This window comes from Monodon monoceros, unplaced genomic scaffold (assembly GCF_005190385.1).
Source record: "Monodon monoceros isolate NGI ecotype Baffin Bay Population unplaced genomic scaffold, NGI_Narwhal_1 Super_Scaffold_18, whole genome shotgun sequence".
Classification (NCBI taxonomy): domain Eukaryota; kingdom Metazoa; phylum Chordata; class Mammalia; order Artiodactyla; family Monodontidae; genus Monodon; species Monodon monoceros.
In genome coordinates this window covers 59283224-59307016 of record NW_021703774.1, presented here as the reverse complement: position 1 = coordinate 59307016, position 23793 = coordinate 59283224, and the positions used below count along the sequence as shown (strand labels likewise).

Below are 23793 nucleotides of genomic sequence, written 5' to 3'. Positions count from 1 at the left end.
AAATAAAAGACATTTTTCATTTTCATCAAGAATTTTATTGAACAACATATTCACTAACTGAATGAACTTTTTTGGCCAACTCAAATGTAATATTGGCAGTTTTATCCTTGGCTAAAGTACAAGCCTGTGTAAGGGTGTGTAATTCAGCCTGTTGGGTCAAAGTAGCCATAGAAAAAGATGCTGCCGCAACAACACTAAAAGGAATTGGAGTAACATACCCAGCACAGTATTCGCCATTGTCACCTTTTAAAGAACCATCAGTGAGCCATGAGAAGTCGGCATTATTACCTGATGGAATTTCTTGTAGATCATCACAAGGAGTCAGGAGTTAGTTCATCAGCATTAAGCAGTCATGAGGGACTTTGAAAATGATGGAGGGGAGAAGAGTAGCCAGGATAAGGTATTACAACGTAGAAGAATGATGTGAGGGGCAGCTAACAAAAGGATTTAGCAGGAGGTGAGGTAGCTGGTAGAGAAATGTTGAGTGTGATGAGAATTCAGGAGAGCTTCTACTGCATGAGGTACAAAAATGGTTAAAGCGGATCCCATAATGATTTTCTCAGTGGCCTTAACCAAAAGGGCCGTGGCCTTAATAGCTCTAAGGCAAGGGGGGTATCCCTGTGCCACAGGGTCCAGTTGCTGGCTGTAATACCCTATGGGGCGATGTTTTTGGGTCAGCACCCCAAGGGCATTCCCTTTCTTTTCATATACAAAAAGAAAAAGGGGGATGTGGTAATTGGGATGCCCAAAGACGGGTGGGTTCATCAAACTCTCCTTTAAGGCCTTTAAAGTCTATGTTGTCTCCTTCTTCACATAAAATTGGGCCAGGGTTGTTATTGTTAAGGAAAACATAGAAATTTGGCCATAAGAGAGAAATTTGGAATCCAGTTTCGTCAATAACCAACCAAACCAAGAAAACCTCACAGTTGGCACTAGGTTTTGAGTTTTGGGAAACTTAGGACATCATGAAGTCTGTCAAGGTCTAGGTTTAGCCCTCGTTCTGATATCAGATGCCCTAAATATTGAATCTGGGTTTGGGCAAACTGCAATTTTTCTTTGGCAACTTTAAGCCTTTAAGGCTAAAAGCTTTAGCAAGTGAATACTGTCTTCCTTTGAGGAGGTTTGAGAAGGAGAGCAAAGAAGCAAATCATCCACATATTGCAAAGTAGAACCTCTAGGGAACTTTCCTGTTTTGTTTTGTTTTTTATATTTTTATTGGAGTATAGTTGATTTACAATGTTGTGTTAGTTTCAGGTGTACAGTAGAGTGAATCAGTTATATCTACTCTTTTTTTTTTTTTTAGATTCTTTTCCCAGATAGGCCATTCAGAGTATTGAGTAGAGTTCCCTGTACTATACAGCAGGTTCTTATTAGTTATCTATTTTATGTACAGTCGTGTGTATATGTCAGTCGCAGTCTCCCAGTTTATCCCTCCCCATCCTTGTCCTTTGGTAACCATAAGTTTGTTTTCTACATCCGTGACTCTACTTCTGTTTTGTAAATAAGTTTCTAGGGAACTTTATATCAGCCTTCAGAATTTGTGATAAATAAGAACTCTTAGTAAAACGCTGAGGCATTACTGTCCAGGTGAAAATTTTTTGTTCCTAAGTGAAGGCAAAAAGGTATTAGCTAGCTTCATCACCTGGAATACTAAAGAATGCACTGCATAAATCAATTACAGTAAAAAAAAAAATTGCTTCCGGCAGGAATGGCTGTTAGTAACGTATGAGTGTTAGGAACAACAGTGTCAAGGGATGACAGTGTTATTTACTGCTCAGAGGTTCTGGACAAACCTTCACCCTCAGCCCTTACGTTTTCTCACCAGAAGAATGGGAGAGTTATAGGGGCTAGTATAAAGGGTAATGAGACCTTGAGCCTTGTAATCTTCTATTATGGGTTTCATGCCTTGAAGGGCTTCTATACTTAAAGGATATTAATTAATTCTGGGAAGAGTTTTGAGGGACTTATTTGAATTTTGATGGGAGGTGCACTGTGAATTTTGCTAACATCAGTTTGCCCATAAGGAAGGTGGTAGTTGATTCAATAGGGACAAATGGTCAGTGTTTCCAAGACTCTGCTCTACTTCTATTAGAAACTAAACAAATAAAAGATGTCGAAGGACCATTTAATTCACCTGGTGGGTTACTTTGATGACTACTATCAATTTCTAGAATTATTTCTCCCTTTTGGGAGAAATAAATTCCAGCATGATACTTCTCTAAGAAGTCTTAGTTTAATAAATGGGTAGGGGTAGAGGGATAGAGGAACTAAGGAGAATAGGGCATGTATCTCTCAAACACCTAAACAAGAAGGAATAGATTCAGAGGCAGGAACCCCCTTGAGGTTCATTAGAGATCCCCACTATTTGAATTGTTTATTACTCCGAGGCAGAGGCTGTTTTATAGTAGTGGGCTGAGCACTGAGTGTGGCTTTGGTGTCAGGCCTGGAAGAGATTCCCCAATCTGGAGAAATGTTTCTCCAAGCCAATTAAGAGGGAGGATCGGGAAAAGCCAATATTCCTCTGAGCTCCCATCTTTGAGAATTGGGAGGACATTGGAAAGGCTGATTAGAGGGCTGAAGGCGCTTAAAGCACTTAGTTTGTAACAGTCTCTTTTCCAGTGTCAGGATGCAACATTAGAAACAGAAGGTAGAATGGTAGTTGCCAGAGGTTGGGATAAGGGAGAATAGGAGAATTGTTCAATGGACACAGAGATTCAGTTTTGAACAAAAAATTACATTCCAATCACAGTGTATACATATTCAGCAAGAAAACATCTTTGGCAAAAGGTTATACACTGTTAAAATGTCCTTATATAAGCTGCCTCTTTTGTTTGTACGCTGTTTGGGATTCTGATTTAATTTTCTAAGACATAACAGCATATCTGTTTTCATTAAACAGTAAATATTTGTTGCATGAGTGAGTAAATCAATTTTTTAAGCAGTGGGATGCTATAGAAATTATTCCAACTTGGGAGAAACATGAGTAGATTTATGTCTTAGATCATTTTGGCAGCTTCGTAGATGGCTGATTGGAAGGGAGTAAAATTGAAAACAGCAAGACTACATAAGAGGCTATTGCAGTAGGCCAGGTGAGAGATGATGAGGGGTCCAATCTAAGGTGATAGCAGTGGGAAATGAGAAGAGTGGACAGATGTATGTATGTATGTAATCATACATTTATTTAAGGGATGGTTTGTTTAATGCCTGTCTTTCTCCGTATTCTCTAAATGTTTTCGTTCAGTATAATATATTCAATGCCTAACTGTCTCCAATTATAATAGTGGATTCACCTATTTCTCCTTGCAGTTCTATCAGTTTTTGTCTCACGTATTTTGACCCTCTGTAGTTAGACATGCACATTAAGGATTGTTATGTCTTCATGAAGAGTTGATTCCTTTATCATTATGTAATGCTCTTTTTTACCCCTGATAATTTTGCCTACTTTGAAGTCTACTCCCTCTGAAAAAATTATAGTTAACCCCTGCTTTGTTTTGACTAGTGTTAGAATGGTATATATATTTTTTCATTCATTTACTTTTACTCTATGGGAGTCTATATTTAAAGTGAGTTTTTTTGTAGACAACAGATAGTTGGGTCATATTGTTTGATCCACTCTGACAATCTCTGTCTTTTGATTAGTATATTTAGAACATTGGCATTCAAAGTGATTATTGATATAGTTGGATTAATGTCTACCATATTCATTGGTGTTTTCTATTTCTTGCCCTTGTTGTTTGTTCCTATTTTGGTCTTCCACTCTTTTTTTGCCTTTTGTGGTTTTTTTTCTTTTTAAACATCTTTATTGGAGTATAACTGTTTACAGTGGTGTGTTAGTTTCTGCTTTATAACAAAGTGAATCAGCTATACATATACATACATCCCCATATCTCCTCCCTCTTGCGTCTCCCTCCCACACTACCTATCCCACCCCTCGAGGTGGACACAAAGCACCGAGCTGATCTCCCTGTGCTATGCGGCTGCTTCCCACTAGCTATCTGTTTTACATTTGGTAGTGTATATATGTCAATGCCTCTCTGTCACTTCTCAGCTTACCCTTCCCCCTCCCCATGTCCTCAAGTCCATTCTCTACGTCTGCATCTTTATTCCTGTCCTGCCCCTAGGTTCTTCATAACGATTTTTTTTTTTTAAGCTTCCATATATATGTGTTAGCATAGGGTATTTGTTTTTCTCTTTCTGACTTACTTCACTCTGTGTGACAGACTCTAGGTCCATCCACCACACTACAAATAACTCAATTTCGTTTCTTTTTATGGCTGAATAATATTCCATTGTATATATGTGCCACATCTTCTTTATCCATTCATCTGTCGATGGACACTTAGGTTGCTTCCATGTCTTGGCTATTGTAAATAGAGCTGCAATGAACACTGTGGTACATGACTCTTTCTGAATTATGGTTTTCTCATGGTATATGCCCAGTAGTGGGATTCCTGGGTCATATGGTAGTTCTAATTTTAGTTTTTTAAGGAACCTCCATACCGTTCTCCATAGTTGCTGTATCAATGTACATTCCCACCAACAGTGCAAGAGGGTTCCCTCTTCTTCACACCCTCTCCAGCATTTATTGTTTCTAGATTTTTTGATGATGGCCATTCTGACTGGTGTGAGGTAATATCTCATTGTACTTTTGATTTGCATTGCTCTAATGATTAGTGACATTGAGCATTCTTTCATGTGTTTGTTAACAATCTGTATATCTTCTTTGGAGAAATGTCTATTTAGGTATTATGCCCATTTTTGGATTGGGTTGTTTGTTTTTTTGATATTGAGCTGCATGAGCTGCTTGTAAATTTTGGAGATTAATCCTTTGTCAGTTGCTTCCTTTGCAAATATTTTCTCTCATTCTGAGGGTTGTCTTTTCATCTTGTTTATGGTTTCCTTTGCTATGCAAAAGCTTTTAACTTTCATTAGGTCCCATTTGTTTATTTTTATTTCCATTTCTCTAGGAGGTGGGTCAAAAAGGATCTTGCTGTGATGTATGTCATAGAGTGTTCTGCCTATGTTTTCCTCTAAGAGTTTTATAGTGTCTGGCCTTACATTTAGGTCTTTAATCCATTTTGAGTTTATTTTTGTGTATGGTATTAGGGAGTGTTCTAAGTTCATTCTTTTACATGTAGCTGTCCAGTTTTCCCAGCACCACTTATTGAAGAGGCTGTCTTTTCTCCATTGTGTATTCTTGCCTCCTTTATCAAAACTAAGGTGACCATATGTGAGTGGGTTTATCTCTGGGCTATCTATCCTGCTCCATTGAGCTATATTTCTGTTTTTGTGCCAGAACCATACTGTCTTGATTACTGTAGCTTTGTAGTACAGTCTGAAGTCAGGGAGCCTGATTCCTTCAGCTCCATTTTCCTTTCTCAAGATTGCTTTGGCTATTCGGGGTCTTTTGTGTTTCCATACAAATTGTGAAATTTTTTGTTCTAGTTCGGTGAAAAATGCCCCTGGTAATTTGATAGGGATTGCATTGAATCTGTACACTGCTTTGGGTAGTATAGTCATTTTCACAATGTTGATTCTTCCAATCCAAGAACATGGTATATTTCTCCATCTGTTTCTATCATCTTTAATTTCTTTCATCAGTGTCTTATAGTTTTCTGCATACAGGTCTTTTATCTCTTTAGGTAGGTTTACTCCTAGGTATTTTATTCTTTATGTTGCAGTGGTAAATGGGAATGTTTCCTTAATTTCTCTTTGAGATTTTTCATCATTAGTGTCTAGGAATGCAAGAGATTTCTGTGCATTAATTTTGTATCCTGCTACTTTACCAAATTCATTGATTAGCTCTAGTAGTTTTCTGGTAGCGTCTTTAGGATTCTGTATGTATAGTATCATGTCATCTGCAAACAGTGACAGCTTTACTTCTTTTCTGATTTGGATTCCTTTTATTTCTTTTTCTTCTCTGATTGCTGTGGCTAAAACTTCCAAAAGTATCTTGAATAATAGTGGTGAGAGTGGGCAACCTTGTCTTGTTCCTGATCTTAGTGGAAATGGTTTCAGTTTTTCACCATTGAGAACAGTGTTAGCTGTGGGTTTGTCATATATGGCCTTCATTATGTTGAGATAAGTTCCCTCTGTGCCTACTTTCTGGAAGGTTTTTATCATAAATGGGTGTTGAATTTTGTTGAAAGCTTTTTCTGCATCTATCGAGATGATCATATGGTTTTTATTCTTCAATTTGTTAATATGGTGTATCACATTGATTGATTTGCATATACTGCAGAATCCTTGCATTCCTGGGCTAAACCCCACTTGATCATGGTGTATGATCCTTTTAATGTGCTGTTGGATTCTGTTTGCTAGTATTTTGTTGAGGATTTTTGCATGTATGTTCATCAGTGATACTGGCCTGTAGTTTTCTTTTTTTGTAGTATCTTTGTTTGGTTTTGGTATCAGGGTGATGGTGGCCTCATAGAATGAGTATGGGAGTGTTCCTCCCTCTGCTATATTTTGGAAGAGTTTGAGAAGGATAGGTATTAGCTCTTCTCTAAATGTTTGATAGAATTTGCCTCTGAAGCTGTCTGGTCCTGGGCTTTTGTTTGTTGGAAGATTTTTAATCACAGTCTCAATTTCAGTGCTTGTGATTGGTCTGTTTATATTTTCTATTTCTTCCTGGTTCAGTCTCAGAAGGTTGTGCTTTTCTAAGAATTCGTCCATTTCTTCCAGGTTGTCCATTTACTGGCGTAGAGTTGCTTGTAGTAACCTCTCATGCTCCTTTGTATTTCTGCAGTGTCAGTTGTTACTTCTCCTTTTTCATTTCTAATTCTATTGATTGAGTCTTCTCCCTTTTTTTCTTGATGAGTCTGGCTAATGGTTTATCAATTTCACTTATCTTCTAAAAGAACCAGCTTTTAGTTTTATTGATCTTTGCTATTGTTTCCTTCATTTCTTTTTCATTTATTTCTGATCTGATCTTTATGATTTATTTCCTTCTGCTAACTTTGGGGTTTTTTTGTTCTTCTTTCTCTGATTGCTTTAGGTGTAAGGTTAGGTTGTTTATTTGAGATGTTTCTTGTTTCTTAAAGTAAGATTATATTGCTATAAACTTCCCTCTTAGAACTGCTTTTGCTGCATCCCATAGGTTTTGGGTTGTCGTGTTTTCATTGTCATTTGTTTCTAGGTATTTTTTGGTTTCCTCTCTGATTTCTTCAGTGATCTCTTGGTTATTAAGTAGTGTATTGTTTAACCTCCATCTGTTTGTATTTTTTACAGATTTTTTCCTGTAATTGATATCTAGTCTCATAGCGTTGTGGTTGGAAAAGATACTTCATACGATTTCAGTTTTCTTAAATTTATCAAGGCTTGATTTGTGACCCAAGATATGATCTATCCTGGAGAATGTTCCATGGCTACTTGAGAAGAAAGTGTGTTCTGTTGTTTTTCATTGGAATGTCCTATAAATATCAATTGAGTTCATCTTGTTCAATGTATCATTTAAAGCTTGTGTTTCCTTGTTTCTTTTCATTTTGGATGGTCTGTCCATTGGTGAAAGTGGGGTGTTAAAGTCCCCGACTATGATTTTGTTACTGTCGATTTCCCCTTTTATGGCTGTTAGCATTTGCCTTATGTACTGAGGTGCTCCTATGTTGGGTGCATAAATATTTACAATTGTTATATCTTCTTCTTGGATTGATGCCTTGATCATTATGTAGTGTCCTTCTTTGTCTCTTATACTAGTCTTCATTTTAAAGTCTATTTTGTCTGACATGAGAATTGCTACTTCAGCTTTCTTTTGATTTCTGTTTGTGTGGAATATCTTTTTCCATCCCCTCACTTTCAGTCTGTATGTGCCCCTAGGTCTGAAGTGGGTCTCTTGTAGACAGCATATATATGGATCTTGATTTTGTATTCATTCAGCCAATCTGTGTGTTTTGGTTGGAGCATTTAATCCATTTACATTTAAGGTAATTATCGATATGTTTGTTCCTATTCTCATTTTCTTAATTGTTTTGGGTTTGTTATTGTAGGTCTTTTCCTTCTCTTATGTTTCCTGCCTAGAGAAGTTCCTTTAGCATTTGTTGTAAAGCTGGTTTGGTGGTAGTGAATTCTCTTAGCTTTTGCTTGTCTGTAAAGGTTTTAATTCCTCTATCGAATCTGAATGAGATCCTTGCTGGGTAGAGTAATCTTGGTTGTAGGTTTTTCCCTTTCATCACTTTAAACATGTCCTGCCACTCCCTTCTGGCTTGCAGAGTTTCTGCTGAAAGATCAGCTGTTAACCTTATGGGGATTCCCTTATATGTTATTTGTTGTTTTTCCCTTGCTGCTTTTTATATTTTTTCTTTGTATTTAATTTTTGATAGTTGATTAATATGTGTCTTGTCATGTTTCTCCTTGGATTTATCCTGTATGGGGCTCTCTGCACTTCCTGAACTTGATTAACTGTTTCCTTTCCCATATTAGGGAAGTTTTCAACTATAATCTCTTCAAGTATTTTTTCAGTCCCTTTCTTTTTCTCTTCTTCTTCTGGGACCCCTGTAATTCAAATGTTGGTGCATTGAATGTTGTCCCATAGGTCTCTGAGACTCAATTCTTTTCATTCTTTTTTCTTTATTCTGCTCTGCAGTAGTTATTTCCACTATTTTATCTTCCAGGTCCCTTATCCGTTCTTCTGCCTCAGTTATTCTGCTATTGATTCCTTCTAGAGAATTTTTAATTTCATTTATTGTGTTGTTCATCATTGTTTGTTTGCCCTTTAGTTCGTCTACATCCTTGTTAAACATTTCTTGTATTTTCTCCATTCTGTTTCCAAGATTTTGGCTCATCTTTACTGTCATTACTCTGAATCCTTTTTTAGGTAGACTGCCTATTTCCTTTTCATTTTTTAGGTCTGGTGGGTTTTTATCTTGCTCCTTCACCTGCTGTGTGTTTCTCTGTCTTCTCGTTTTGCTTAACTTACTGTGTTTGGTGTCTCCTTTTTGCAGGCTATAGTTTCGTAGTTCCTGTTGTTTTTGGTGTCTGCCCGCAGTGGCTAAGGTTGGTTCAGTGGGTTGTGTAGCCTTCCTGGTGGAGGGGACTAGTGCCTGTGTTCTGGTGGATGAGGCTGGATCTTGTCTTTCTGGTGGCAGGTCTGTGTCCAGTCATGTGTTTTGTGGTGTCTGTGACCTTATTATGATTTTAGGCAGCCTCTCTGCTAATGTGTGGGGTTGTGTTCCTGTCTTGCTAGTTGTTTGGCATAGGGTGTCCAGCAGTGTAGCTTGCTGGTCGTTGAGTGGAGCTGGGTCTTAGCATTGAGATGGGGATCTCTGGGAGAGCTTTCACCGTTTGATATTACATGGAGCTCGGAGGCCTCAAGTGGACCAATGTCCTGAACTCAGTTCTCCCACCTCAGAGGCACAGGCCTGACATCCGGCCGGAGCACCAGGACCCTGTCAGCCACACGGCTCAGAAGAAAAGGGAGAAAGAAAGAAAGAAAAGAAAAGAAAGTTATTAAAATAAAATATAATTATTAAAATAAAAACATATTAAAAAGTGAGAAATAAGTAAAGAAAGAAGAGAGCAACCAAGCCAAAAAACAAATCCACCAATGATAACAACCTCTAAAAACTATGCTAAAAAAGAAAAAACGGACAGACCCCAGGACAAATGGTAAAAGCAAAGCTACGCAGACAAAATCACACACAGAAGCATACACAAACACACTCACAAAAAGAGAAAAAGGAAAAAAATATATTTATCGTTGCTCCCAAAGTCCACCACCTCAATTTTGGGATGATTCGTTGCCTATTCAGCTATTCCAGTGATGCAGGGTACATCAAGTTGATTGTGGAGATTTAATCTGCTGCTCCTGGGGCTGCTGGGAGAGGTTTCCCTTTCTCTTATTTGTTCGCACAGCTCCTGGAGTTCAGCTTTGGATTTGGACCCGCCTCTGTATATAGGTTGCCTGAGCGTATCTGTTCTTCGCTCAGACAGGACAGGGTTTAAGTAACAGCTGATTAGGGAGCTCGGGCTCACTCAGGCCGGGGCGTGGGGGGGGGGGGGGCTGGGGGGGGGGGGGGGGGGGCGAGCCTGGGGCTGCAGAGGCTGGTGTGACATTGCAACAGCCTGAGGTGCGCCGTGTGTTTTCCTGGGGAAGTTGGCCCTGGATCACAGGACCCTGGCAGTGGGGGGCTGCACAGGCTCCCGGGAGTGGAGTTGTGGATAGTGACCTGTGCTTGCACACAGGCTTCTTAGAGTCTCATGTCCGTCCCTGGTGTCCACGCTGATAGCTGCAGCTTGTGCCCGTCTCTGGAGCTCGTTTAGGCGGTGCTCTGAATCCCCTCTCCTCACAGACCCCGAAACAATGGTCTCTTGCCTCTTAGGCAGTTCCAGACTTTTTCCCGGACTTCCTCCCGGCTAGCCGTGGCGCACTAGCCCCCTTCAGGCTGTGTTCACGCTGCCAACCCCAGTCCTCTCCCTGTGATCCACTGAAGCCCGAGCCTCAGCTCCCAGCCCCCACCCGCCCCGGCGGGGAGCAGACAACCTCTCGGGCTGGTGAGTGCCGGTCGGCACCGACCCTCTGTGCGGGAATCTCTCTGCTTTGCCCCCCGCACCCCTGTTGCTGCGCTCTCCTCCTCGGCGCCGAAGCTTCCCTGCTCCGCCACCCGCAGTCTCCGCCCGCGAAGGGGCTTCCTATTGTGTGGAAACCTTTCCTCCTTCACGGCTCCCTCCCACTGGTGCAGGTCCCGTCCCTATTCTTTTGTCTCTGTTTATTCTTTTTTCTTTTGCCCTACCCAGGTACGTGGGGACTTTCTTGCCTTTTGGGAGGTCTGATGTCTTCTACCAGCGTTCAGTAGGTGTTCTGTAGGAGTTGTTCCACATGTAGATGTATTTTTGATGTATTTGTGGGGAGGAAGGTGACCTCCATGTTGTAATCTTCCGCCATCTCGAAGGTCACCTTTTGTGGTTTTAATTCAGCATTTTATATGATTCCATTTTCTCTCCTTTCTTAGCATAGCATTTATACTTCTTTTTTTACTTTTTAGTGGTTGCCCTAGAGTTTGCAGTATAAATTTACAGCTAATTCAAATAACACTATACCGCTTCATAGGTAGTGTGAGTACCTTATAATAACAAAATCCTAATTCCTTCTTTCTGTGCCTTGTATCATTGCTGTAATTCATTTCAGTTTAATGTAAGCATACATAAGCATATATATATGCGCATAGATAATGGAATGCTTGTTGCTATTATTATTTTGAACAAAGTGTTATTTGTTAGAATAAGAAAAGTAGAAGCTTTTATTCTACCTTCACTCATTCCTTCTTTGATGCCCTCCTGTTGTTTATGCCAGTTTATGTTTCTGACCTTTATTATTTTCCTTCTCTCTAAAGAACTTCTCTTGCAAGGCAAGTCCACTGGCAACAAATTTCTTCAGTTTTTGTTTGAGAAAGACTTTATTCTCATTCACTTTAGAAGGATAATTTTCCAGTGTACAGAATTCTAGGTTGGTGGTTTTGTCTTGTTTTTTTCTCTCAACACTTTAATTATTTCACTCTGTTCTCTTTTTGTTTCATGGTTTCTGAGGAGAAGTAGGATGTGATTCTTATCTTTGTTCCTTTATAGGTATGATTTTTTTTCTTCAGACTTCTTTCAGGATTTTTTTCTTTATCTTTGATTTTCATATTTTGAAAGTGATATGCCAAAGTATAGTTCTTTTTTGGCATTTATCCGGCAAGGTGTTCTCTGAGCTTCCTGGATCTGTTGTTCAGTGTCTCACATTAATTTGGGAAATTCTCAGTCATTATTTTTCAAATATTTCTTCTGTTCCTTTCTTCTCACTGTGATATTCCCATTATGCCTGTGTTACACATTGTATTGATAGTTATCCCACAGTCCTTGGATATTCTGTTTGTTTTTTTCAATCTTTGCTCTCTTTGCTTTTTGGTTTTAAAGGATTCTGTTGATATAGCCTTTAGCTCAAAGATTCTTTTCTCAGCCATGTCCAGTCTACTAATAAGCCTGTCAAAGGTAGTCTTTGTTTCTGTTCCAGTGTTTTTGATCTCTTGCATTTCTTTTTGTTTCTTTCTTAGGATTTTCATCTCTCTGCTTACATTGCCCATCTATTCTTGCATGCTGTCTACTTTACCAGTTAGAGAGCCCTTAGCATATTAATCATAGTTGTTTTATATATTTTTAAAATTCTTTTAAAGGGGAATGAGAGCCCTGAAGACAAATTCCCCAGTTGCTGGGGGAGGAGGCTTTATAAGCTGGCTGGCGTTGGGAGAGGTCAGGAAGCTTTCAGAGCTGTTGCAGTAGTCTGGAGGACAGGGGAGGTCTGAGGATGCTGATGGCAGGAAGGATCTTTTTTTTTTTTTTTTGGCCATGTGGTGCAGCATGTGGGATCCCAGTTCCCCAACCAGGGATCAGACCCACGCCCCCTGCATGGGAAGTGCAGAGTCTTAACCACTGGACCGCCAGGGAAGTCCCAAATCAGAGTTGTTTTAAATTCCTGGTCTGTTGCAAGAGGGAGGAGATGTGAGGATATATGTATATGTATAGCTGATTAACTTTGTTATAAAGCAAAAACCAACACACCATTGTAAAGCAATTATACTCCAATAAAGATGTTAAAAAAATAAAAATAAAATAAATAAATTCCTGGTCTGAGAGTTCCAACATCCCTGCCATATCTGGTTCTGATGCTGTCTCTTCAGATTGTTTTTTGCCTTTTGTTATGCCTTGTAATTTTTTTCCATAGCTGTATATGTTGTACTAGGTAATAGGAACTGCGGTACATAGGCCTTTAGTAATGTGGTGATGTGGGGGGGAGGGGATGCATTCTAGAGTTCTGTGATGCCTGGTGTCCTCCCCTCTCTTAGGGAACCAAGAAGAGTTGTTGATTTTTCAGTCCATTCAGCTTTTACTTATTATCTTCGAAGTGGGAACCTTCAAGCTCCTTGCATGTGGAAGCAGATTTAACAATCTTTATACTCCTGAGATAAATCTAACTTGGTCATGATAGATTATCTTTTGGACATGTTGTTGGATTTAGTTTGCTAATATTTTGTGAGGACTTTTGCATCTATATTCTGACTGAATTTCCTTTCTTATAGTCTCATGACCCTTTTTTTGGTAAAAAGTTACAGTAGCCTCAGAGAATGAGTAGAAGAATATTTCCTCTTTTTCTTTTCTCTGGCAGAGTTTGTATAAGATTGGAATGATCTTTTCTTTGAAAATTTACTAGACCCTACCTATAAAATTATCTGGAACTGGTATTTTCTTTGGGGTATGTTTTTTAAGTATTATTTTGATTCTTTAATAATTACAGGACTATTTCAACTCTCTCTTCTTTAGTCAGTTTTAGGTGATATTTTTCAATTTGTCGATTCATCTAACTTTTCAAATTTATTATAGTATTTTTACTGTCTTCTTAATTCCTGCTGTGTCTTTAGTTATAGCCACCTTTTTATTCATAACATTATTTCTTTGAACCCCCTTAATTTTTTCTCCATTATCCTGGTCAGGGAACTAAGATCTGGCAAGCCATGTGGCACAGCCAAAAAAAGAAAAAAAAAAGAAACAACTTTTGGCTTTGTTGATTTCTTTCATATTTGTTAACCCCTTTGTTTTATACTTCTACTTTTCTTCTCTCTTTATTATTTCCTTCCTTTTATATTATTTGAGATTCCTTTGTGGTTCTTTTTCTAACTTCTTTAGTTGTATACATTCAGCTTTTTTTCATTAACATCTAATTTGTGGTCAGAGAACATGGTTGGTTTAGATGCATACTTTGAAATTTGTAGAAAGTGGCTTTGTGGCCTTGTACATGATAAATTTGTAAATGTTCCATGTGTGCTTGAAAAGCATATGACTTTAATTTTTAATGTAGAATTTTATATGTGACCATTCGATTAAGACTAATTGTGCTGTTCATATTATCCCTATTTTTTGCTAGCTTGACTTATAAAATAGTGAGAGAGATGTATTGAAATCATTAAAATGGTGTATGTATCTAATTCTCCTTGTAGTTCTGTCATTTTCTTTTTTAATGCAGTTTGAGGCTTTTTATTGTATGCATATATGTTAAATTGTTATATCTTCCTGGTAAACTGAACTTATTATATATGTAGTAATCCTCTCTACCTTTAATGCTACTTTTTATCTTAGTCTGTTTTGTCTGATATTACTGTAGCTATGCCACCTTTCATTTGATTAGTATTTGCACAATATCCTTTTTCCCTGAAATCTTTCCTTGTCATAATACTTTAGGTATGCCTGAGACAATCTCATTTTTCTCCATTGGTGAAAATAGTCTCTTTATTATTATCATGGCTACTTTTGGACTTGTTTCCAACTTTTTACTTCTGATTATCCTGTTTTACCTAATTTTTTTTAACTTTCCTGTCTTTTTTTAGGATTAAGATTTTTATCTTTTTGCTGTTGTTGTTTTGCTTTTTTCATTTCTTTTCCTCCATTGGGTTGGAATGTATACTCTTTATTTATTGTTTACTTCTGAAATTTTCCATGCTTACTGAACTTTATATTATCTTTTATGAATTTTAAATTGCATGCCAAGTTAACATAAGCTATCATATATATATAAAAGAACTCATAACTAATATTCTCAGAAACAACTTTGCAAATAGTAGGCTTTTAATAAATAGTTATTTGCTGATTGGTATTCTTCATATGTATGTATAATTTTAATTTTATTAAATTTGCAAAGTAATAAATTACAAATTTATTATTTTCAACATCTTATATTCTTTTGGTGTTTCTTATGAAATATCCTCTAGGAAAGTGGTTTCAGTTTGTTAATTTTTTTTTTTTTTTTGGCCACACAGCCAGAGGGATATTAGTTCCCTGACCAGGGATTGAACCCAGGCCCTTGGCAGTGAAAGTGCTGAGTCCTAACCAGTGGACTGCCAGGGAATTCCCCTCAATGTATTTATTCTAAGTTTATTCATCTCTTTTAGAACTGTTTGCTGTGTTGGACATTACCTGACTATATATACAAGTATAGTATTTACTGTCACTTTTTATCATCTAATTTGAAATGTGTGTACTTGAAGCTTTTTTTTCTGTTTTAGATCATTTTCCTATAGCGAGATAGTGGTAGGTGCCCTAATCTTTTATCTAAACTGTACAATACAGACTACATAACTTGAGATCTGTTTTTCAAAATTATTCTTTATCAGGATTAAGCCAAACAAACATTAAGCAGTAAATTAGACCATATTCTACAGCAAACTTTTAAGTGAAATGAACACTTATGATTTGGTACCATCAATTCTTAATTACTATCATTACTCATTCAACTTTAATTTTGCCCACATACCTTGTTTTAAATGATTTGAGCTTTTGTCTAATTCTTAATTTGTCATATAGTTTCTTTTTCCATTTATAGCTCCCAAGGCCTTCAGTTTATCAGCAGGATTATTTCTATTTCCTCTACTACCTGATGCTCTTTTTTTTTAAAATTTATTTTATAGAAGTATAGTTGATTTACAATGTTGTGTTAGTTTCTAGATACTCTTTCTTAGCAAGAGTTTTTTTCTTTATTGGTTTCTTGTTAATCACATACTTTTAACTGATTGAGTGTCCTTTTCTCTTCCACTTTATAAAAAAGAGAGTTTCAATCATATTAATTATGTTTCTTTTGAGAACATTTGAGCTCTCAGCCCTTCCCATTTATCACTTCCCAATCAGAAAGAGATAATCAGAGTAACCTAAACATGTCAGCTTTCTGTGTGGTAGTTTCTAACGATATCTAACTTAAAATTTCAGACCCTGTTTTTTTTTTTAACATATATATAGCATAGGATAAAGTTTTTTAAACACTTTTTAAATAAGCCTATAGAATTTATGATACCATTTTATGAAAAAGAAAATACCTTTTTATTATAAGACTACATAATTGTTATGTAATTGTTTTAGAAAGTGTTATTAACAATTTAGTGTCTGGTTTTCTAGACTCTTTCTATGTATATATATAAATTTTTCCCCTATGAATTATTTTTTAACCTATGTTGTAGATTCAGTAGGATAATGCTGACATTTTTCATGTTCTTGCTTATGGATCTTATTGTTTTTAATGGTGGCATAAGTATTCCAATGTATGGATGTACCATAATTTATTTAACCTATCCTTTCTGTGTATAAGACATTTAGATTATTTCCAGTGTTTCTCAAAGTACTGCAGTGAATATATATGTGTGTGTGTGTGTGTGTGTGTCTGTATATATTGTGTGTATATATATATATATTTGCATATTTGTTTTTCTACAGCATACATTTTTAAAAGATGAAATTGCTACATCAAAGCAAATATATGTTTAAAATTTTAATGGATATTATTTAATTTCTCCTCAAAAATATATTGTACTGGAACACTAATATATTGCCAGTGGAATTATAAATTGCTGTAACCACTTTGGAAAATTGTTTGGGAGTATCTGTTCAAGCTGACCATATGCACATACTGTGGTCCAGCAGTTCCACTCCTGGATATATACTCAACAGAAATATGTACATATGTTCGCCAAAGCACTATTTCAGTAATCAAAACCTGTAAACAACCCAATGTTCACCAACAGTTGAATGGAAAAAGTAAATTATAATGTATTTATACAAAGTAGTACTCTACAGCAAAGAAGATGAATGAACTATAGCTAAATTCAACAACATGGATGAATCTTACAAATGTAATATTGAGGTAAAGAAGCTAGACACAAAATATATTTTGTATGATTCCATTTAGTTAATGTTCACAAACAGGCAAAATTAATCCATCATGTTAGAAGTCAGAATAGTGGGTTCCTATAAGGGGAATGTAATAATGGGAATGGAGCATAGAGAGACTTCTGGAATTCTATTTATTCTCTATCTCTCATACTGGTACTGGTTACATGGGACTATTTTGCAAAAATGCATTGAGCTACACATTTATGATTTTATACCTTCCTGAATATGTGTTCTACTTCAGTCAAAAGTTTACAACAGAAGAGTGCACTTTTTTATATATAAAACTTTCAAACTCCTAGCAGTAGTGCCTATTTTCCTGTATTCTTGCCACTCTGATAGATGTAAAAAAATTTTTAATCTGATAGACATACAAAAAGATCAATTTGTTTTTATTTTTATCTTAATATTAGTGAGGCTGGGCATCCTTTTGTATATTTATTAAGTCTCTTTCTTCTATAATTTCCCTATTCATGTTCTTTATTCTTTTTCTATTATAGTGTTCATTTTTCATACTGATTTGTAGACACTTTATATATTTTGGAGTTTTGGTCTATTATATGGCAAAATATAATGTTTTAAATAAGAAGTTCAAACTAACAAAGTTATTCAGTAACATGTGTTAGGAAAAATTCCTTCTAATAATTAAATCAGTCTTAAAGAGTCCATTGTTCTTTATTCTCTAGTTTTGTGGCCAACTCAGTTCTTAGGAGAATAAAATCAGCCTCATTAGCTCCAAATCTGTACTCTAATATGGAGTTCATATAGAATAGATTCTATTTGAAGGTCCTTGTTTTATTCATGTATATTAATATTGTTTTTCTTGACTAGTCTGTTCTTTGCTGAGAACAAATATCTTTAAACAAAATCTCAAAACCTAAGTTTATCCACTGAAATTATATGTTAACCTTAGTTTCTTCTTCTGGTTTCTCTTTATGCCTTCACATTTCCTAATATGGAGAGAACAAATAATATTGAATAGGTTTTGTTTTATTTGTAGTAAATTGCATATTAATTTTGTCTGTATTATGTTTTTATAAAACAGCCATTTAAAAAGTGTGCCGCATGCTACTTCCTTTACTCTCTCAACCAGTATCAAATTTCTAAGTGATCTCTTAACTAAAACATTTTGTTTTAGTAACTCAACTAGTCTGATGTAGTCTCACTGTTGTGTCTGCCTCTTTATGCTTTTGGTTGGGGATGCCTTATTGACATAATGTTTAGTTTAAATGTTTTCTAGACTTTACTGTATTTTAATGTTGCTCATTTTCATTCTGTAGTGGCCTGTGAATGTTTTTTACTTATTTCTGTTTTTTCTTATAATATGTAATTTATAGACGCTCTGCTGTTGCCCGAATTCAGGAGTTCTTCAGGCGGAGAAAAGAAAGAAAAGAAATGGAGGAATTGGATACCTTGAACATTCGAAGGCCACTAGTAAAGATGGTTTATAAGGGCCATCGCAACTCCAGGACAATGGTACCATATACTCATGACATTCTTTGGAAGAACTGCAATTTTGTAATATGAATTTTTTTCCATAATGATTATTTTCATATATGCTAGTGTGATTCCAATATATTATTGCACCTTCACAGTTATCTCTTTACCCAAACATAGTTCTTTTCGTCCTATAATATATTGTGAAAGACCATCATTTTTTATAAGAAAACTCTACCCTACTGAGGAACTATTGTAGAATTTTAAAAATTTTAGCTTGTACAAGTAACCATTGCTTCTTTTTTTTTGCGGTTCACGGGCCTCTCACTGTTGTGGCCTCTCCCGTTGTGGAGCACAGGCTCCGGATATGCAGGCTCAGCGGCCATGGCTCACGGGCCCAGCCGCTCCACGGCATGTGGGATCTTCCCGGACCAGGGCACGAACCCGTGTCCCCTGCATCGGCAGGCGGACTCTCAACCACTGCACCACCAGGGAAGTCCCCACTGCTTCTTTTTTGCTCTCTCACACTTGTTGTCTACTTTCCTAGTAGATTTTTTTAGTTCATATTAATGCCCTTTGTTGGTTTTGGAGAGAAAGATTTGGATACATGCAATCCAGGTTCCTTGCAAAATATAGTCATATTAATTATAACTCTTTTAAAGATTGACAAGTAAAGATTTGTTTTAGTCACCTTGTCTTTCTAGACTTTAATTTCCTCATCTATGAAATAAGAATAGACCAGATGATCTCTAAGATCTTTTCAAGTTTTTATAACCCAGAAGTCTATATACCCAATGCAATATTAACTGTTTACTAAGAGAATCTTGTGAGATGATTAGCATAACTGTTACTCCGAACCATTTATATCTAGAAAGTGTTCTCATATATTCATTGAGTTATCAAAAAGTATCTACAGAATCGGTTTTAATCTGCTTTCTTTAGAGTCAAGGCAAAAAGTAACTTCGGGATGGGGAAATAATTAGCTGTCTCTATAGATATCATTGGTAGTAATAATTTAATCATTCTGGAAAGCATACTCATTATTGATAGAAGTAGCCAATTTATATTTCTTGCATTTTGCTGGTTAAAATTTTGAATGAAAGTATTTAGGGACAGGAATGGAAAAAAAAAAGAAGACAAGTAAATATAAAAGTATTCCAAGTAACAAAAAAATTCCTCCCCTCCTTTGCTTTGCCAAAAATAGCAAAGTAGCAGCTGCACTTAAAATGATTTCAAAAATTCCGATATGAAGTACAAAGAAAGATTTTTGATGGTTCATTCATGTGCATCTGCTGAAAAATTCCATCATAACCATTCTAACATATCCTTTGTCTCATTGCTTCATAAAAGTAAATATGTATTTATATCTTTCCTTCTTGATTGTGAGAGCTTCTAATAGCTAATAAAAAGATTGGTGCTTTTTGTTCTTTTGGCATAAAGCAAGATACAGGAGGGAACAATTCATTTTTTTCTATGAATTGTTTTTATTATCTTGTAAAATCTAAAATGGAACCGTTTTTGGAAAGTTCAATAACATATATATATGTTTCCATTATACTGTTCAAAACGCAGAAATCCCATTCATTCATTTAGCAGTTATTAACTCAGCACCTACTGTGTGCCAAGTACTGTTTCAGGCACTATAAATATAGCATTGAACAAAGCAAATCCCTATCTTCATGGGGGACTTTTCATTACTTACTGCCACTTTATCCCTGCTGATAAATCTCTATCATGATTTCAATATACTAGAAGACAAAGGCTCTCTTCAATTTTTTATTTTCTGAGCCAATTAATTGTTTTAACTTGAGAATAGAATCTTTTTTAATAACTTTGATTTGAATTCTCTTATCACTTCCTTTTTTTTAACCCTTAGATAAAAGAAGCCAATTTCTGGGGTGCTAACTTTGTAATGAGTGGTTCTGACTGTGGCCATATCTTCATCTGGGATCGTCACACTGCTGAGCATTTAATGCTTCTGGAAGCTGATAATCACGTGGTAAACTGCCTGCAGCCACACCCGTTTGACCCAAGTAAGATGACCTTTTATAAGGCAAGGGCTAGAAATCATTAGTATAATTAATCAGCTTCAACTTTTTCCTAGTTGTTAATATAAAAATAATCCAAATTATCCTAGTAGGCAGCCACTAGGGTCAAGTATTACTATTTGGGGTTTAAAACAAAAAACACTTATAACCTGCTTTGGGCAGAAAATATGGGGAAATAGGTTAACGAGTTTATACTCCTAAGAGTGCTTCTAAGTTTTATCAGCTGTAAGAGGTTTGGCTGATTGAACTTTTCACTACTTAACCAAATTGAACCTCCAAGCCTTTTAGTCTTCACATGTCTGAATTAATTTACCAGAACAAAGGAGCATTGGCTTGTTCTTGCCTTCCATTTGAAATTGCCCGTGTTTCTCATAAAAGAGCAGTAAGTGAGAAAAAAATTTGAGTGATTTCAAGATGGTCTTAAAATTGTGTTCTAGAGTAACTTTTAGGAAATCTTCAAAATAATATTCTCAGTTAACAACTAAATGTATCAGTACAATTTCCATTCTAACTCAATTTTGCTGAACATATACATACATGCATATATACATTATAAATGTACATGAATTAATGGCATATTTCTAAGCTTTATATTAATGTGAGCATTTTATTGCTAGTTCTAGCCTCGTCTGGCATAGATTATGACATAAAGATCTGGTCACCCCTAGAAGAGTCAAGGATTTTTAACCGAAAACTCGCCGATGAAGTAAGATTTTTGTTATACTTATTACAGAACATATGTCACTTTGTTCCCGAACTGCTGTTTTAAGAAGAATCAAAGCAGCTCATTTTGTTATTAGTTGGTAACATAAAACAAGTTAATTCATTTAATGATGTCAAATTTTAAGAAAAAGAAGTCAAGAATAAAACATGCCCACAATACTAGAGAGGTAAAAATTGGAATATTATTTGGATAAGTGGAATATTGATTATTGGTAGTAACAGGTATAGTATATTGTAGTTGAAGAAACATAGGGTGACTATTTGTGCTTATTGCAATGAAGAATCATTTAAAAAAACCACTGTGTCCTTTTAAGAAAATAGTTTTGCTATAACTGTTCTCCATAATCATAGCCAAATAGGTAGCAGAACAAACGATTGGAGACTCTTTTCCTTTACGATTATATTTTAAGATTTCCTCAGCTTCTGAAGCTACTGTGACATCACTAGTTTTTCAGACTGAGTTCTCTGAAGCTCTAGGTTTTTTACAGAATTGGAAGCAGGATGATGCATGATATGAAAGCTAAACTCTGGGCATTTCCTTCCCGACTGCAACGAGGGTTTTCATTTTTGGGTTTCCATATAAGATTTCTTATGAAAATAAGGATCCATTGCATTATTCAGCTACTAACTAATTGTTGAACTTCTGTGAGGAGGGGATTGCAACTAAGGTTGATACTACCCCCTCTTAAAACAATAAAATAAGAGTTCATTGCTAAAAATATTAATGAGTTGGAAAACTAGTTCTCTAGACCAAGGTTGACAGTTCACAGTGAAATTCCCACGTATACTTTTACTCATTTAATAGACATATATAAAGCACTTGGTGTATGTCAGGCACAGTGCTGAATTTAAAAAGATAACCCCCTCCTTCAGAACTTAAAGACTAGTGGAAAAAACAGACATATAAACAGCTAGAATATAGTGTGCTCAGTGTCAGAGATGTACACATAGTGTTTTGCAAGCCCGTAGAAAGGAACAGCCACGCTTGCAAATGGAATAGATGGGATGGGAAGGTCTTCACAGAGGAAATAAGAATTGGACTGAGTTTCCTAGGCATACAAGGATCAAAGGAACATTTGAGACAGAAGGATCAGTGTGTTTCAAGTTACTGTAAGGTAAATGAACCACCAGTGTGCTGAAACCTAGAGGACACATATGAAAGCAGCTCAGTTGGACTAAAAAGCTAGGTTGGGGCATGGTTGTAAAGGGCCCTGTCAGGCACCCCAATGAGTTGAAAAAGTATTGTAATATCATTGGGGGACTGCTGATCAGGTTAGCATCTTTTTCTTCCTCTCATGCTTTCCTTTCTTTCTTCCTATTTTTCCTTTGCCATGACCTTTGCTTTTCCTCTTTCTTTTTTCCTTTGCCTGTGATTATACATTAGCTCCCTAGGTGTTCATGGATGTTCATTTAGTCCAATTCTTGGTACTTAAGACAAAATTCATTGGTAACTCTTATCCAAAGTATCAGTTCTACTAGATGGGAAAATAATAAACAGACACAAAGTAGACTGCTCTGGAAAACAAATTATAAGTAAAAATAAATTGAATTCTTGAATGTTTTAAGTAGCCTCAAGGTTTGACCTTTGTCTTTCTGCCAGTTGAAAGAGTAGTGTTCTCTGATCTTACTCTGTCGAATGCAAGTTAAAGTAATTATTTGGTACTGAGTAGCCTTAAGGTGGAAATATAGACATATATAGATATATATGAAGAATGAAATAATTCCTGCTAATTTTTTACTAATCTCTAAGGAAAAGGTACAGTTACCCTGTGATCTTTGACATGGTTATTTAACTTGCCTTATAGGTTATAACTCGAAATGAACTCATGCTGGAAGAGACTAGAAATACCATTACAGTTCCAGCCTCTTTCATGTTGAGGATGTTGGCTTCACTGAATCATATTCGAGCTGGTAAGAACTGTCAGTGTACTATTAAAATCATTATTATATTTGAAAAACATTATTATTTAAGATCTACTTTAAAGGGATTTATTTTTAAAAAAAAAAGGGGGACTTCCCTGGTGGTCCGTTGGTTAGGACTCCGAGCTTCCACTGCAGGGGGCATGGGTTCGATTGGTTGGGGAACTAAGATCCCGTGTGCCATGCGGCACAGCCAATAAAGTGAAGTGAAGTGAACTAAAAAGTAAAGTAAAAATTTCCTTGAATTACAAAATCAAGGCAGCTTAACTTTTTTTTTTAACACAAGAGACGTTTATTTCTTGCTGACATTAAGTCCTCTGAGAGGGAACAGGTGCATGGAAGGCAGCTTAACTTTTGAACGAGGAGTTCTATGAATTCTTGATCTTAGTACTGTAATTTATATCCCCATGAGCCAACTTTATTGAAAAGTGTCAAAGTGAAAAGATGAAGTCACTTGAAAACTTTTATCAGCTGCGCTTTTCTTCTCAGAGTGGAAGGTCATACCATAAACCTTAAGATACGTTATAGTAAGTACCCTTTAATGGTAGGTTTGGTCAAAATCAGTCACAGCCCAGACAAAAATAAATGTAACGTGTTACTACAGAGGTTGAAACAGATAGCTCAGGATGTTTTTTTCAGTATTTTTTTGTTTTAGATGATAAACTGTGAGGTTCAGTGCCACAGATACAAAATTGTGTATATTATAACTAATATTCAAGAAGGAATGGAATAACCTGTGTTCATAACAGTAGAAAATATGCAGTATCCATTATAAACAAAGTGTTTATCACTCTTCACTGATATCACAAATTTCTTCATATGTTGGGTATTATTTAATAAAAACAACCACCACCATTTATGGAATACCTGTAATGTATCAGGCAATATACCAGTCATTTCACAAATTTATCCTCAGTTAGCTCCAACCCTTTACAAAGTAGATTATTTGTAATAACTCACCCCAGGTCACATAACTGATAAATGGTAA

General features: G+C 36.2%; 1 protein-coding gene across 7 annotated transcripts in view; it reads left to right on the top strand.

Moving 5' to 3' along the window:
• The window catches only part of DCAF6 (DDB1 and CUL4 associated factor 6), a 172070-nt gene that overhangs the window by 142088 nt on the left and 6189 nt on the right, over positions 1-23793 (top strand). For 4 of the 7 annotated variants that reach the window (XM_029227509.1, XM_029227507.1, XM_029227505.1 and 1 more), the window contains 4 exons: positions 18015-18153; positions 19991-20147; positions 20780-20868; positions 22691-22796. In XM_029227509.1, coding sequence (XP_029083342.1) covers positions 18015-18153; positions 19991-20147; positions 20780-20868; positions 22691-22796 — 491 coding nt within the window. Of the gene's footprint in view, positions 1-18014; positions 18154-18472; positions 19894-19990; positions 20148-20779; positions 20869-22690; positions 22797-23793 lie in introns of those variants that run through there. The other 3 variants (XM_029227510.1, XM_029227508.1, XR_003794316.1) reach the window with 2 other exon arrangements.